The following is a 16,991-nucleotide window of genomic DNA, read 5'->3' as shown; positions in this document are numbered from 1 at the left end:
CTGTGTGTGTCTGTCCGTACGTTCTCCTGGAAGACGAAGCAGGACAGCAGGGCGACGGCTTGCTCCACCGTCAGGTCGTTGAAGAGGCCGTTGAACACCATCTCCGTCAGCAGCAGCTCGTCAGCACTGGGAAGAGAAACGCAGAGTGGATGAACAGATGGGACTTTTTATTACCCAAGTCTCAACCTGCCGGCTCTTTGCATGAGGCCTTAAGTGGCCCAGGTGGTTGATGGTTGGTTTATGTGACTTACAAATCTGCTAATGCAAAACTCAACTGAAAATAACGAGCACTTTTCTCCTGTTTTTGTTTTGTTTTGTTTTTCCCTCCTCTGGGTTGGCATTTTTGTTCTCCCGCATCCCTTTGTTCTAAAAATCGCTTATTTTCTACTGTAGTTTGTTTGTCATGAGTTTAAAGAAGTTTTTTGTGTGGTTCTCAAACTGGGGGGGGGGGGGGGGGGGGCGGCCACAATAAGAACAAATATAGTGACACCAAGTTGCATTAATGAGACGTATGTAGGAAATATTCTGTGTACAGTTGTGTCATTGTGTTCCTACAAACTGTTGTGGTTCCCTACCTGCTGATTTCGCATGCAACTCGCCCTTTGATCTCGATCACATCCGAGGGGCTGGCGAAGCCGAGGCGTCGCAGAACTCTCTTCCTGCACTTCAGCTTGTCCATCTGCAGGACGGTGCGAGCTTTCTTCAGCTCGCGCTTGGCCGTGCGAACATCTGCTGCGATCTAAGACACACACACACACACACACACAATTACTGTTAGACCATGTAACCTTCACCTAATGTAACTTCCAGGGCTCATAAAAGCACTTTGTAAACTTCCAGTGATTATGAGTATGAACTCATTTCAACCTTAGTGATGGATGTTCATCTGCCTGCTTATCTGTTCATTATCCACTCTAACCTTTACCACCCATTACAACACTAAGATTTCACCAGCATGGTTCATTCCTCATGGAAAGCTGCACTTCTGAGATGCAAAAGAAATCTATCACATACGAAGATGAGAGCTAAAATGTTTTCGACGACCAGAGCAACTATTCACTGAGGTATGTTTATTATATTTCAGTGCAATTAATACACTTTGTGATAATAAATAGGAGCTAAGTGACATTGTCCTGGTTCAATTATGAACAGGGAAAAACAAATCCCAATACATTTGGATGAGGCCATATATTATATTTGTATGCGACTAAGAATGTTTTGATATTTATTGTATTAACTTTTCTATAACTACATGTCCAGCATTGTCATGAGCATTATTTCTTTTGATTGTTCTGAAATGTCTAAAAAAGGTACGCATTTACATTGCTCCTTTTAATTTCGATGTCTTGTTCCAGACTTTTTTTCATGGTCATTAGCGGGTTCTGTTCTGACCTATGGCTGAGGCCCTGTGGATTTAAGGTCCTTACTTTCTTCCTGTATTTGTCCTTATAAGTGTATAAGCAATTAAAACCAACCGGTCTGGCAGGAAAAGACAAAGGAAGGTCACGGTTTGAAATCTAACAACTGTAGCTGATGAAAATGAATAGAAACGATTAAAGAATGAATAGGGAAGTATTAATAATTCAAAAGCAACAACACCCAACTGTGGATAAATGTTTCTTCTTTTAAAAGGGTTTGACATTTAACAGGTTTCACATGACCAACACAAACTGAAACAAACACACACACAGTTTCTCACCAGCGCTTTCTTCTCACAGAGCGAATACACAGATTCCAGGTTGGGGTCACTGTGCAGGGTGTGGGAGTACATGCGGTGCTCAAAGGCCTCCACTTTCTGAATGACTTTCTTCAGACCAGGGTCTTTAATGCCCATGTCGTCTACGGGGTCGAGCAGAGGGACGCCGTCGGGGAAACGCTTCTGCACCTCCTGAAGGGCAATACACGGAGAGGTGAAACAAGTAACATTTGCATTTTTACACAATTTGTTTGTTTCAAGATGGCTGCAGTTCCTTTTACCTGAATAGACTTGAGCATGAGCTGCCTGTTGTCAAAGGGCCTCAGGTCTTTGGGGATGTAAAGACGAACGGAGCTGATGGAATTCAGGAGATGCAGCATCACTGGGACCACCTGCACCAGAATAGGTTCGAATCACAGGAGTTATTGGCCAAGCGTCCTGAAAATTTTTTACTCATATTTCACAAGAGTTATTTCTATTACCCTGACGGAAATAATAGATGCATTCAGATAAAGACAGCTAGGCTAGGGTTACTCTCTAGTTGGGTGTGATTAAACCGTAACAGAAAAAGAGGGTGCAACAGGAACCTTTAACTTCACGTCACTCTTGTTGGTGACACCCACTGTCAGTATGTCAAGATTCAAGTAATTTTACTGCAGAGTTTTTTAGAAAACTAAAGGGAAATTCAGCTAAATATTAAGACAATGGAATTTTAGCATTTGTTTCCTTTGTCAATTTGTGGAGTGTTGCAGTCTCCTTCTCTCGCCACCATGATCTAATGGTTATATCTCAAAATGAGTCAGTGTGGATACCTGACCCATTCAGGCCTGTTACAAGTCAAGTAGGGGTGCAACGATTAGTCGACGTCGTCGACAAAAATCGATAACCAAAATAGTCGCTGACGAATTTACTCGTCGATGATTCGTTGGTGACGTCATAGCGCGTGTTTCTCGTGCCGCGCAGCGGAACTAAACGTCGTTTTACCGGAGGTGCTGATGGAAGTACCTGAGGAGTGAGCCATCTCGCTCCCTTCCTATCTCTGAAAGTCGCGCATGTGCAATAGCGACGAAACATGGACCAATGTCGGCGTCCGCTGCCGCGCGCAGTCGCGCACCAGGAAGTAAAAAGTTCGGGAGAACTTCACTCTTAACATGGCCCGAGAAAAACTACCTGCAGTATCTGCACAGCGGACCTGCTCTCCAGGGCAGCAGGACACGTGCATTTGAGGAGGAGGCACGTGTGACTTCGTAACGGAGACGATGCGGACTCGCCTCTGTCAGATGTTACATATACACGTATATACCTGCGCGCAGGATTCTAGCATCCATTACAAAAATATGTTTTAAACTTTTTTTTAACGAGTTTAAAAGCGAAATGTTATCCTATTGCCTGACAAACGTCTTGTTTTAATCAAAATGATTTAGTCCGAAGAAGACTGTAGTTTCGTTTGTTGATGTTTTTATTAATGTTATTTTCCCTGTCCTTTTTTGTTAACACGAAAAATGGATACTTGATTTTTAATTTATTTTTAGTACCAGCACTTGGCCTGTTCTTGGTTCACAGTAAAAAGGGAAAGTTAAATTTAAATTAATTTTTTTTAATAGCACTTTGCCTGTCCTTGGTTTTAAATGGACAAAAACTTGATTTCTTTGCTTTTGTGTCAACAGTACCCTTATATGCAGCAAAGTTTATTAAAAGACATTTTTTGTAATGAAGTATCTATCTTTATTGTCTTTATTTTCAGTCATCACATGCCTTGAACAACCTCAAGCTAAATTTAAAAGCTGCTTGCTAAATAATAGCTATTGAGAATTTGTGTCATTCATAATCCGATTAATCGTTTCAATAATCGGTGACTAATCGACTATCAGAATAGTCGTTAGTTGCAGCCCTAAAGTCAAGTGCAAAAATGTTGGTTATATGTCACTTTTGTTTACATGGAAAATAAAAATTGATTGATAGAAGTGCACTGGCATCAAACCTGTGTATGTATAAAGTGTGTGTGATGTGTGTTAGGATATGTTTGTCTCACTCACCATCATCTCTCCGGTCTCCCCCGCAGCAGCAGGTTTTGCCGCCTCGGTCGCAGATTCTTTGACACTGTCCTTGCTGCAGTGAACCAAAACCTCCACCACATACAGCGGCTCGGAGTCTGAAATGGTCTAAACGGGGTAAATGCATATTAGTCACAGTCCTTTGTTAATGGGTTCAGATACACCATGTGACACCATGAGCACTTACCTTCACATTAGTTTTCTTGCAAAAGTTTACAACAACTCCCCACCCAAAGTCGGCATCTTCATTTTTCACCTATTGGATCAAAACAGAGATAAAGTAAAAACACGTACACATCAATAATTACTGTCCTGTAGTTGGGTTTCGGTGTGTGAGGTTTGACCTTGACGAGTCGTCCAGGCTGCAGGAAGGGGAGGCAGTATTTAGGTTTGTGGGTGAACTCTTGGATCTCTTTCCCCAGTTTTGCGAGCTGCTGTCGGATTTTAAAGTAAGTGACCACGCTCTCCTCGTTAGGGATATCAATGCCGTGGTACTGCTCCTCCAACTTCTTTATTTCTGCACAGAAAACCACAGATGTCATTAGATGCAACCAAGAACTACTCAATAACGAGCCAATCAATGCAACTATTATGACAATTAATAATCTATGCTACTTCTTGTATGTGAAGATCTGATGTGATCTGTTGTATCTGACAGTAGATTGAATGTCTTTTGTTGGATTTTGAAGATGATTGTACATTTGAAGATGTCAACTTGGGAAGTAAGAAATTACAGAAATATTTACTATTGAGCGACATTTTTGAGTCAAATAATTTAGAAAATAATATGTAGTCATTAATGTTAATAGCTGAGGTGCAGGTAATAATCTTACTAATGGCAAAAAATCTCATCCAGTCTGGAGCTTGCGGAACTTCATATGGAAAAAAAAAGCTTACTCTCCACCACGCCAGGCAAAGCCCTGTAGTGTTGGAACTGGTAGAAAGACTTCTCCAGCATGTACTCTGGGTTGATCTCCTCCACACGCAGCAAGTTCAGCACCATGTTGTAGGTCAGGTGGAAGGCGCTGTTCAATGGGTCTGCTGATCCCTGCACAGCCCAATAAAAACAGTCAAATTAGAAACGGACCTAGATAATGTACGTTTTTATTCTAAAACTATACAGCTGAGGTTCTTTTTGAGGTTTGATAATGTTGTTAGTAATTGGTAAAGGTGCAAGGAAGTCTGGAGGTCTGAGTAAATTCTGTCTGAGGTCACTTTTCCCCGAATTGAACTCAGACGAGTATTTTGCAATTGTGACCTATGAGACGCCAGAACCACAGGTGTTCAACATCTTTCTCCAAGACACACTGGGAGTTCGACACTGTGACAGCGCCAACTTACAGTTTTATATTAACACAGACCCCTTTAAAATCTAGACAGTTACGTATTCATGCAAGCATAAATACATGTGTCAAATGAAAAACCATAAAACAAGACTCGCTGGCTGTGAGAGCGTGGAGTCGAGCGTTAATGTACAAATGACCTGATGATCCGCAGAGATGTGGATGAGAAGAATTATTATCAGTTTAAAACTGTGGTGGGAAAAATATAAATAAGGTGGGTTACCACACTCTAGATAGTTAATAGGAAACACTGGACTATTTCAAGAATTAGAAGAATGTGTAGAAAGCAGTGAAGAGGTGTGCTGGAAGTTGCGTTCGGGAAAAATAACCTGAACGTGTTCGGTAAAGTACCTTGAGTAGCTGTTTGCCCACAGACGGACTCATCTTCTCATCCGCCATGAAAATAACAATTCCCCTGTCGTCCATTCCTCTCCTCCCTGCACGCCCAGACATCTGGATGTACTCACCTGATGTGATCTGAGCCACGTGAAAACACACATGATATAAAGAAAGAAAGAAATGTTAGTGAATAATACCTTACTTTGCAATAGAATATATAATTGTTGTTCTGATAAAGGACGAAGAAAATTAAGAATCTGAGGATGGAGAGAACATATTTATAATAAATGAGAATTACTAAATGTTTTTATACTATTTGTACAGCTCTAGATGACGGGTCTAGTGAGGGACAGGCTGCCCCAGGCTCCTCAGGTCTCCTCTGAGGCCAACACATGGGTCGGATTTAACTCGATATATCTACAGGTCTTTCAGCAATAAAAACGTAGCAAAAAAGGCAGATGCTATTCTTTTTCGTGCTGAAACAATCTGATTGTCATTTCAGGCATGCTGAGGGACCGGCTCCTGATCTGAAACACAGTGCGTTTCAGGAATGAGAGCTGTGTGTTGAAGTGTGCGAGTGCCTGCGTGGAGCTTTGGCTCCGTCAGAGGCACCAGATGTTCCTGATGAACTTTTTGGAGGGCAGTTTCCAGCTCACATTCTCGTCAAGCCTGTGTGTGTGTGTGTGTGAGAGCGAGAGAGAGCGAGCTTGAACTCCGTGTGTATGAAGTGATGATGAAGGGTCCTTCTAAGTGACGGCTCACACAGCAACAGGCTCTTATAGTCAATACGTGGCTGTTTATGTGGCGATGCGAGCTGCAGGACTTGAACACCTTATAAAGGCCTCAGAGAAAACTGGTGTGCGACGGCTACTCGCAGCAGATACGCAGGAGCTGCTTTAAAGAGATAGCCCTGTTTATGGGGAGTTTTACTACCAAGGCCTAGACTGCAGGTACAGAAACAGGGACAAACTAGGTTTACAACATAAAAAAAAACTGCAGCTTCCTATACAAAGGCACAGAAATGCATACGACAGGTCTCCAGAAATGGATGACTGGTCTGCATCCAATGTTGGCTCAGTCCAGTTCCTGCTTTTATTTGCCAACTGCACAGGAACCAATTATGTTCTTATTAGGATGTTGCATGTATGATTAATGATACAGTGTTAAAAAATCATTACCCCTGCCAAGGAGGTTTGGTTTTCACCCCAGTCTGTTTGTAGGTTGGTTGCTTTGTGTTGTAAGCATGATTCTATCAAAACTACTGGACGGATTTCCATTAAACTTGGTGGAAGGATACGGTATGGGTCAGGGAGGAAACATTTTGGGCAGTGTTTAACATTTTCACTTTTTTCCAAGGGAATAATTCATAACTCTTTGATAAAAATTCAGGGAATGATATTGATGGGTGTGTGCAAGATGTTTGGTGCCAAGGAGACTTTTGGGCCTTTGGGGGAGGTATGTACTCCACTGGGGGCCATCCTGGTTATAAATAAGTACAAAGAATTAAACTCTCAGTATTGCAGTGGAAAGAGATCCAATAATTGACATCAGGTAGTTTCGACCATTTCAAATATACTGAAACTGCATTGTTAATACACCAAAACACAACCATGTATGAGGTTTTTCTCACTGAGTGAGAAGGAAGAAAGATCATGTGAAAAAAACATTTCTCATAAACATTAACAGAGGTAAAAATGAGTGCTCTTACGAAGCGATGATTCTTGCCATCAAACTTGCGTGCGCTGGTGAAGAGCACGGTGCGAGCTGGCATGTTGATGCCCATGGCAAACGTCTCTGTGGCAAACAGGGCCTGGAATGAGAATAAAAAAGGTATTAAGAAGAAATCCTCAGTATATCACTGTCAGCACAGCTTGAAAATTATGTCCAGTGGAGTTGCCTTGTAAACTTATTTGTGTTGAGCGTGTGGTTTTCACAAGAAGGCTTTGTGGGTTTTCTAGAGGCTTAATAAATCCCCCCCAAAAAAGCCAATTCGTCTAAAACAGTGTGATATTCAATGGGTAACTGTTTGTGCTTTCAGAAACTAAAATATTGAGGCAAAGTTACTTCACCTTCAATGGCTCCGCAGAGGCCAGAAACATGCAAACCCACATTTCTAGTAGATTACATAATATAGTTATAAAAGTCGTATTATAAATCATGGTCCAATGTTTTGACTTCTGATTAAGACTTGAAGTCATTCCAGTGTTATTACAACTTCACTTCTTTGTTCTGTGCTGGGTCAACACATGACGTAATATGTTGGTGAACAGGATGTTTGTTTTAATCACTTTCTTTAACTTAAAAAAAATACATTTTCACCAAATTCCCCCGGAATAATTAATGGATCTTGATGAAATAAAATCTGGTATATTTTGGAAACTGATATCTATGAGTTTGTGCCATTTGGTGCAGCTTGACTGAATGTGAGGGGACTGTTGTGCCTCGGTGGAGGTAAGCACTCCACTGAGTACCAGTCTAGTTAAATCAGGGTTTTGAAGCATCTTGATGCAGAGACAGTCTTACCTTGATCAGACCTTCGGAGAAAAGGATCTCTATGGTTTCTTTCAGGATGGGCAGCAGGCCTCCGTGATGGATACCTATTCCCCTCTTCAACAGTGGCAGCACATGCTCCACCTGAGGAACAAAGGCGTGGATATGTTGGTTATTGTTTGCAGTAATTGTATTGGACGTTCACCACGTATTTAGATAATAGCCATCGTCACACAAAGAGACAGAATGGAAAAGCATTGAAACCTTGAAGTGGAATGTGTGGTTGTAACGTAGTGATCTACACACGGTTACCTTGACACGGCTGGTTTTCATAACATAACTCAGCAGCAGCATAGAATAACAGGAGCAGAGCGTTTAAAGCCTGTGTTGACATTATGTGTCCAGTTATTTACATTGAGGCTGTTTAACGGTCCTCTCTTGGTAGAAAATTACTTTCTGAGGCTTTACAAGGCGACAGTGCTTGGTTCCACAACTGGAACAAGAAAAACCTGGATTGTTTATAAAACCATCATATTAATTGAGAGAGAGTCCAGGTCTCCTCACCTGAGGCAGTTTCTTGTCTTCGTCTGAGAGACAGTCGATGGCGTTGTTGAACACTTCCTCCACCAGACGTTTCTCATCATCTGTTATTAAAAAAAGAATCACATTAGCATCCGCTCATATCTGTTCAGAAAATTTTCCAAATATCACAACAAAGCCATTTCTTACATCCTGAACATGTGCAAATCTTTCAACATGCACAAGCTCACACACGTACTTTTTGGTGTTGGGCAGCTCACAAGGGACAAATGGGGAGGGGATTTTTTAGGACATTGTTTGCAGGAAAACTTCAACCACACGGGGCCGGAGCTAGCAAATGGACTCGAGATTTGATTTGATGTTGCAACGATCAGAATGTTTCTCTAATTTGTGTCATTATGTAGAAGTTCCTACCAACAATGAATTAATCTAATCTGTTAAATATGAATGCAACAAGTGAGACACTGCCACCAGTGTACTGCTAATCACGTTACATTGTTTGCTGCTGGTCATCCATTTGGAAACTTAGTCACCGGTCTGTCTTTATTCATGAGACCGTTCTGGGAAATCTTGCGTTAGTCAGAAACTTGGGACTTCCGCAGAAGTCTGATGGTTCAGTCTCAACTGTGAATACCAAACAAATTCAGTGCCAATGGGACTTATTCTAACCGTTTACTTTTAAAGCAATACCACAAAATAAGTACATCCATGGCTCTGGAACAAACATCACAGCCAGGACATCTACTTTACATCATTAATTCCACAGAGCAGGATTCAAATTGTTTACTGAACATCACTGAAATTCTTTGAGTTGATCTTTAACATGGTGTGCGAGCACGAAAGTTAAATTATCTCTATAACTTGAAGTCAACTACAAGGACAAGTGGGAGAAAAAGCCAAATTAAAGAACAGAAGTCAATCACAGTGATAGGACCATTAATTGCTCAAATATCTGGCTCTGGACCAATGTGATGAAGACTTTGTCTGACATCACGTGACAACTAAAACAAATCTTCTCAGGTCAGCATCACACAACAGAACATGGGTATTTATTTTATTTGAGTCTTTTCATGAAACCAAGTCCCTTCTATTATTTGCCTACTTGTCACTAATGTTCTGCAGTCATTCAGCTGGTTTGTGTTTCAGCACCAGTCGCTCCCTGATTCCAACACAGCTCTGCCATTCCACAAACACTGCCCAGAAACTGTGTGTCACAGCTCACAACAAAGAGGGACAGAGAGGGCGGCTTCTTTTTAGTATTCAAGAAAGAGAAACACAAAGAAAATAAGGATGGATGTAGAAAACACGTGTAGAAAAGGTAGAGGAGGTAGAGAGTGGGGTGGACGGAGAGCCACGTGGCTTCCGCCCCCGGATCATAACCAGCATAAACTTCCAAACAGACAAACTCAAATCATTAACAACCTGCCTAGATACTGTGTCCACTGGGTAAACTGTCATGTTCAGTTTCTAAAGCCGTTTTCAAATGAACTCCAGAATTTATGCAGCAATCTGGGAAAGGACATTTTCCAGAGCTCATCTTTCACATATGAAAAACGGGTCGGACACTTCAGAACAATAGACAAATCTCCGGAGCTTTCAGACAAAGGGTGGTGCCTGGGTGATGGCACGATATTTTTGTTTCCAGCACATCAACATCCGGCGTTTCGGGTCAGACGTAGACAAGACTTCAAGTGCATTTTTGAAACAGTTTCAATGGCAAATGAATAGAAGGAAAAACATGTTGAAACTGAATTTAAAACTGCAAATGGTTAGATTTGCACTGTGGGCCATTCAGAGGATTTGTCATACAATTTTTTTTCTGGAGCCAAAACAGTTTGACATGAAAGCTTCTTTGTTGTTTAAACAAACATAAAAAGTTAATGGAATAATTTAAGTTCAAGGAATACAATATTTTTTCTAGATTCAACATTTTCTACAATCAAATGAAATTATCTGAACGTTATTACTGGACGCAGGTGGCCTCGTTTTCTAAAAAACCCTCTTTGTTTGTTTAAGAAAGACTCTCCAAACACAGGAAACTGCTCGAAATGAAAGATTTTCTTTGGCTGAATATTTCCATTTGTTTCTTGCAGTATTGATGAAAAAAAGACATTGGCAGTGTTGACAGAAAAGAGGCCTCCAGGGTTGGAAGAGCTCAGCGATAAAACTAACCTTGTTTATAAAGACATTTATCATGTATCATGGAAGTAAGACTTCATTAGCATTAAGCTTGTAGTATTTCACTAAAAAATAAAAGCCTGGAGCAGATGGAAGTGAACCAAACTCCATCTATGGCTGGATTATCTCCCATAGAGCAGAGACTTGTCCTCATGAAGCAACTTCACTTGTTAACTGAACCCACTAGCAGGACCAGCTAAGCAACCTCGATAAGCCATATTCACTCAGCAGGGAGGCTACATTCGGCCTGCCAAGTATTTTGGATTTTGGTGAGTGGTTTTGCTTGCCTAATTTCAACTCCCTACACAAATGACTCAACAATTTATCACAAACATGTATTTGTATTGGCGATGCAGCGTGCAGAGACAATCTGCTCGACAACTCTGAAACTACCCAAAGATATGCTCATTGTTTTAATGTGCTGACAGTGTTACAGCTGACAAATGGCAAATGCAGAGAAAACACAGCTCACAGTAAAACCCTATAATTTAGCTGAGAAGAGATTCATGATGTCAAGCTGACAGAGCTTTTTACTAGTGGCTGAATAAGCACAGATTTTTAATTACTGGAATAACAGACATGCCAGTGAGTGGAAAATATCATGGAATTACGAAGCGCACAATATGTAGGCTGTGATTCAAAGTAGACAGCACATGACTGGAAAATGTTTTATCTTTAACACAATTAGGCCACCAGGATTTATGCTTCGTAAACAGAGAGTTTGGATTTCCAGCAAGTCAAATCTGCTGGACTACATTTGACCTCATTCAGCTGAGTGAAAAAAAAGAAAATAAAGTGATCACATGCCAAGAAAACATCAGCTGCCATTAATCTACTGTTCCAAGGGTCTGACGTAAAGCTTTTGCTATGCATTTAAATTCTGCAGGTCTGTTGCATAAGCCAACTTAGAGAGGTACAGGAGATTTACTGTCAGTGGTGCTCAGGCTTCTGAATCACTGCTCATGTTGAAAATCTCAAAGGTCAAGCCGACTACAAGTTTGTAGAGGAAAAAATTACTTACACATACACACACACACTTACATATGTTAAGATAAGAGCAGATCTGTTGCTGGATCGCAGCACATGTTCACGTACCTCTATTAAAGTCCAGTTTGGCCACCTGCAGAGCGTATGCCTCACACTCTTTCTTGCTGAAGCTGAAAATGATGACGGGCTGGAAGTTCCTCTCCATGATCATCTTCACTATTTTGAAAACACTGGATGGACCTACGTAAAGGGCACAATTGCATATTAATCAACCGACAACACTTATAGGTTTATAAAATTGAGAACAGACACAAATACACACCTCTAGTGCCTCCTTTTCGTCTCGGGTCCCATTTGCCTCCGCCGCTGCCTCCAGAATCCCCTGCGTCCCTCAGCACCTGCATAGCTGTGTTGAAGTTGTCCTCTCTGAAGTCTCCCTGAAGAAAATATGCAGATATTAGAGAAGACTAATGCCCAATAATGCATTCAAATCCAGGAGACAGAAATAAACTTCTACAGGACTCATTTATCACTAATTGACCAACTCTCCCTCGCAACTCCAGTAAGTGCAGTCTGTGGATGTACTTACATTCTCATCAACGACCAGGTGGAGACCATCCCCCCCTGCTGGAAAGATGTAGTGTTGCAGTGGAGTGGGACGATAGTCTGTATACACCACATGGCATGGCTAGGAGACAGGCGACAGAAAGACATTAGTTGTGGTAGAAAAGGATAGAAAAAAGAAAAATACGAAGCCCACAGTAGCTGTTAACTAACACCCACATGAGCGCGTGTCTTTCACCTCACACAGCGTCTTTGTCTCAGTGGGAGTAGACTGTAAAAGTGTTCATGCTATTACACAAGTTAACAGACTAACTAGTGTAAGCATTGTTTCATTAATTAAATGCTGCATCTCACCTGCGTATGTAGGTGACAAATCCACTCAGCGAATTGTCTGGCATTGGGGATGGTGGCCGACAAGAAGACATAATGCACATTGTCAGGAAGAAGGATGATGGTCTCCTCCCACACCACGCCACGCTCTGAAAGGTAAGGTCCAGTAGAGTCACTTTACTTTGCACTGGGAGCTGGTGATTAGTTTGTCTGTGCGGTTTGTATTACAGTGTGTACACACCTGCATCCCTCATGTAATGGATCTCATCAAAGACGACCCACCCAACCTCCCTCATGATCTCTGAGCCTCGGTACAACATGCTCCTCAGAATCTGAGAGAAAGGAAGTTTGTGGTGTCAGACTGAAATCTCATCATTACTTTCCAATGACAACCCATCAATAATGCTGATATCGGACAAATCTATTGATGCCTCCTCTCTTTTAAACATCACTGTGACCCACTTCTGTAGTCATGACGAGGCAGGAGGCTGTGGGGTTGATGGTGACATCACCAGTCATCAGTCCCACGTCCTGAAACTCCTCATACATCTCTCTGTACTTCTGGTTGGAAAGAGCCTTGATGGGGCTGGTGAAGATCACTCTCTGCTTTTCTCGGAGGGCCAGAGCTATGGCATATCTACAAGGTGGAGATAAACCAGGTTAGATCATATATCTGACAAACTTATTGATAAGATTGAGATAAATCTGACAGAAATTCTGGCTTGTTAACACATTTGAGAAAAAGACGCCTGAATGCATCTACAAACCAGTGAAGTTTCAGATAAGGTCACTGATGTACATCACATTCACACGAACTTATGACAGGAATGTGGGGTCACTGTGACCTTGACCTTTGAGTCCAAGTGAATTTTTTAGCCATACTTTCCCTCAAGCTGATCATGTTGAAGAAAAACATATTTTGTGGGCCAACCGAGACCTTAACTCTGGCCTTTGACTAAAACATTTTAATTAATGTGAATGTTTGTGCAAAATATTGAAACAAGTTCCCTTAAGGCGTTCCAGAGAGATTGCATTCACAAGTCAAAATATGTGCTTTGTGAGGTCAGTGACATTGACCGTTGGCCTCTGGCCACCAAATTCCTTTCAGGTCATCCTCGAGTCCAAGTGAATGTGTTTGCCAGATGCAATGATATTCCCTTTGGGCATATCTGACATACTGGGTTCAAAAGAACGTAAGGACACCTGACAACCTGAAAACACAGTGGCTCCAACCACTGGCTGGGGCTTGCCCAGACAACACACACAGAGGATTTACTGAATGTTATCGACTAGTTTTAATAGACAACTGATGGCTTCCGTAGGTTCCTTTTCATGTTGGAAAGGAGGGGGTGAGGTAAGGGGTATTCAGCTGCAACATGCAACTTCACCACTAGATTCTAAATTATACACACTGGACCTTTTAGGGAAGAGGATGTCACACCTTGTTAAGCCCTATGAGACAATTTGTGATTTGTGAATATGGTCAATACAAATTAAATCAGATTTATTTATTGACTTTTAACATGTGTTCAAGAAAACATTCTGAACACTGTCAAAAAATGTAACTGCAACAAAGAATGAGGTCCCCTCTGTTTAGTCAGCTTGTGCCCCACATGAAAATAAGCCATTTCACAAACTTGTCCAAGACCAAATCCACTTATTTTGTAAAACGATGCAAAAGGTCAAAGTTGGTAAAACCCACATGCAGCAGACCAGTCCTTAAAATACGGGTCGCATTTCTCATCTCAGCCAGGGACAGCACAGGGGTCTTATCTTGTACCTCCTCTCTCTCCTCGCTGCCGACAGGATCAGTATCCACACTAAAGCGCTTTCATCGGCATTCCGATGCAAATTCTTGTCTCAACCGTACCAACTGGTCCTCTAGCCATTCGTCGTGTGAAACAATGTCTGTCTCAGCAGCCTCCCTATGCAATTTCTTGAAGACGATGTTCTCCCTCTTTTTAAACCACTCGAACCAGCCCATGGAGACTTTGAAATTGTCCTCTCCTAATTTCGCTGCCAATTCTCCCGCCTTCTCCTTCACCAAAGCCCCACTCAAGGGGGCATTACGTGACCGGGCATTATCGATCCACTTTGAGAGGTCTGCTTCCACCACAGGTGCTTTACCAGTGCAAAGTCGTTTTCTCTAACCCTTCCCAGTAGCGATGATTGTTTCTCTGTGTTTAAGTATTCTACACGAGGTAGCCTGAGGAACATAAAGCTTCTTTGCTGCAACTGGTTGGTTTGTTTTCGGCAATTTGTCCTACGCTTCAATGAGATCACATTTTTCACTGAAAGAAAATTATTAGTTTTCATGTATGGAAAGACCCAAAATGAACTCTATGAGCAGACTAATTGATTACTCTAGAAGGATTATTTAAACAGCATTTGTATCGGAATTATTGTCCAAAGCTTTTTGATTCATAGAACGGCTGATCACTATATCCATGATCACTATATCCGGTTTCCACTGTATTTGAAGGTTCGGCACCCTCACGTATAAAAAGTAGTGTTGCAAGTTAATCATTGCTGTAACACATTCATGTTTAACACACTCAGGTGTCTCATATATTCCATAAAACGTTAATTTATAGTTAATTGAGAATACTCACTCAGCACAGACAGTCTTGCCAGCGGAGGTGTGTGCAGACACAAGCACTGACTCATTGTTGTCAATACATAGGATGGCCTCACGCTGGAACGGGTCAAGAATAAAAGGGTACTCCTGCAAGAGCAACAAGAAACATATACTATGTAAGAAAACAAAAATAAAAGACATTTGTATCTGGAACCAACCAACTAAGTTAATCCCACAGAGGTAGAATATATACAAACCTTGGCTGCTTTCCCCACTCGAGCTTTCAGTGGTTTATATTCATCATTGACAGGCAGAGCCACCTGTTGGAGAAATATGTTCAGTAAATCAAGTTTTGCATAAGAGAAAAATATCCTTTGGCCTTTTTTCAGACCTGGTATCAAATACAATCCTGAGAGATTCAATCAGTAGAGCCCAGCACAGTTCTGAACACATCCAAATGCATCCTCAATGGGTCGAAAGATCCAATGTAACGCAAATGCATCCTGGAGCACATACGAAGGACCGCCTATTCAGCTGATATCCTCTGACCCTCTACAGCTTTAGAGAAAATCTCAAGTACTTTTACGCTTCTCAGACTGGGTGACAAAAATATAATTTGGTCTTTGAAAAAAAGAGAAAAGACTTAAAGTCAGGGGAGCGAGATCTGAAAATTCACAGGAGACATTCTGGATGTATTTTTATGCCTGATGTGAACAGACAAACATACAACTTAGAGCTGACCGATTGTGACTGGATCTCTCAGGATGGATGTTCGGACCGGGTCTGAACAGAGTCTGTGATTTGCCTACTTTACCTCATGCGAGCATCCCTCCACAGTTTCAACTTGCTCCACCTTCACTTGGGGCAAAAACTCTGCAAGACTAAAGACAACAAAGGACAATGTTACTCTAAAGCATATTCTCCTCCGCCAAACCTACAGTGATTAAGTGTAGCTCAACTTACTTTAGGTCGTTAGCAGCGGCTGCATCGTTTCGAGGCTTCTTCCCGAACACCTGCTCCTCGCCACCGTCACTGTCCGCCTCCCTCTTGCCCAGGCCAGTCGGTCCAGCATCCTTGTCGGTGCCATTTTTGCCTCCAGATTTCCTGTAGCAGAGAAAGAACGAGACAGACAAGATTGGTTAAATTAATCTAAATATACACAGGAAGGTTACAGCAAATGTTAGACACAACTTCCAAATTCCCAATCTCATGGAAGCAGTTGTGTAAAGTAACCAAATATATTTATTCAAGAACATCACTCAAGTGCTTACATTTTCTACTTTCTATGAAATTCATTTTACTCATTCATATAACATACTACTCAAAATACAAATCATTGTGAAAATAACACTAAAGGTCAACTGTATACGTTGTAGTTGCGGGTCCCTGTCCAGTTTCACGGCAATAAGGTAAATGTTTGATAAAAGCTCATAAAACACATTTTTAATTGGGGCTTATTAGCACAAACCGGCACTTCACATGCTATATGCTAACCCAAGCTAACGATGCTGAAGTGAGCGCACATGATATCTCGTTTAACGTCTTGTGTACACTCGAAGCCGCGGGTTTTAAATCCATCTTTGCAGCGTAGAAACCAAGAAGACTTTACCCTGGATCTGGAGCCGCGGAGACGGGCGGAGTTCTGCTAGAACTCGTCTGTTGTTCATCGTCAAACACGCTGAACAGGCCGTCTCCAAACGCGTCGGCCATGATTGTTGACGGAGCCACTTCCCACAATCCAACACGAGGTTGTGCTGCGTTCAGGGAATGCCTTCAAATGCACCACTCAAAGAATCAGTTGACAATTCATATAGGCAATTTAGCTTATTTTGTAGAATAAAAGGACAATTCTGTCTCTTAAATACATCTGTACTTTTAAACACAAAAGAATA

General features: G+C 41.6%; 1 protein-coding gene across 1 annotated transcript in view; it reads right to left on the bottom strand.

The window, feature by feature from the left end:
• Positions 1-16,821, bottom strand: part of mtrex (Mtr4 exosome RNA helicase) — a 20,463-nt gene extending 3,642 nt beyond the window's left edge. Inside the window, exons 1-23 of the mRNA XM_061071125.1 lie at positions 16,709-16,821; positions 16,063-16,203; positions 15,914-15,980; positions 15,357-15,419; positions 15,134-15,246; positions 12,984-13,158; positions 12,763-12,853; positions 12,546-12,670; positions 12,217-12,315; positions 11,950-12,064; positions 11,736-11,867; positions 8,487-8,566; positions 7,956-8,066; positions 7,141-7,242; positions 5,445-5,570; positions 4,648-4,798; positions 4,095-4,267; positions 3,938-4,006; positions 3,733-3,858; positions 1,978-2,088; positions 1,700-1,888; positions 576-739; positions 21-126 (exon numbers count right to left, since the gene is read on the bottom strand). Coding sequence (XP_060927108.1) covers positions 21-126; positions 576-739; positions 1,700-1,888; positions 1,978-2,088; positions 3,733-3,858; positions 3,938-4,006; positions 4,095-4,267; positions 4,648-4,798; positions 5,445-5,570; positions 7,141-7,242; positions 7,956-8,066; positions 8,487-8,566; positions 11,736-11,867; positions 11,950-12,064; positions 12,217-12,315; positions 12,546-12,670; positions 12,763-12,853; positions 12,984-13,158; positions 15,134-15,246; positions 15,357-15,419; positions 15,914-15,980; positions 16,063-16,203; positions 16,709-16,809 — 2,730 coding nt within the window. The 5' untranslated portion in view covers positions 16,810-16,821. The remainder of the gene's footprint in view (positions 1-20; positions 127-575; positions 740-1,699; positions 1,889-1,977; positions 2,089-3,732; positions 3,859-3,937; positions 4,007-4,094; positions 4,268-4,647; positions 4,799-5,444; positions 5,571-7,140; positions 7,243-7,955; positions 8,067-8,486; positions 8,567-11,735; positions 11,868-11,949; positions 12,065-12,216; positions 12,316-12,545; positions 12,671-12,762; positions 12,854-12,983; positions 13,159-15,133; positions 15,247-15,356; positions 15,420-15,913; positions 15,981-16,062; positions 16,204-16,708) is intronic.
• Positions 16,822-16,991: the final 170 nt, after the last annotated feature.

This window comes from Limanda limanda, chromosome 1 (genome assembly GCF_963576545.1).
Source record: "Limanda limanda chromosome 1, fLimLim1.1, whole genome shotgun sequence".
Classification (NCBI taxonomy): Eukaryota; Metazoa; Chordata; class Actinopteri; order Pleuronectiformes; family Pleuronectidae; genus Limanda; species Limanda limanda.
The sequence above is the reverse complement of the archived record's forward strand: the minus strand, read 5'-3'. Positions and strand labels throughout refer to the sequence as shown.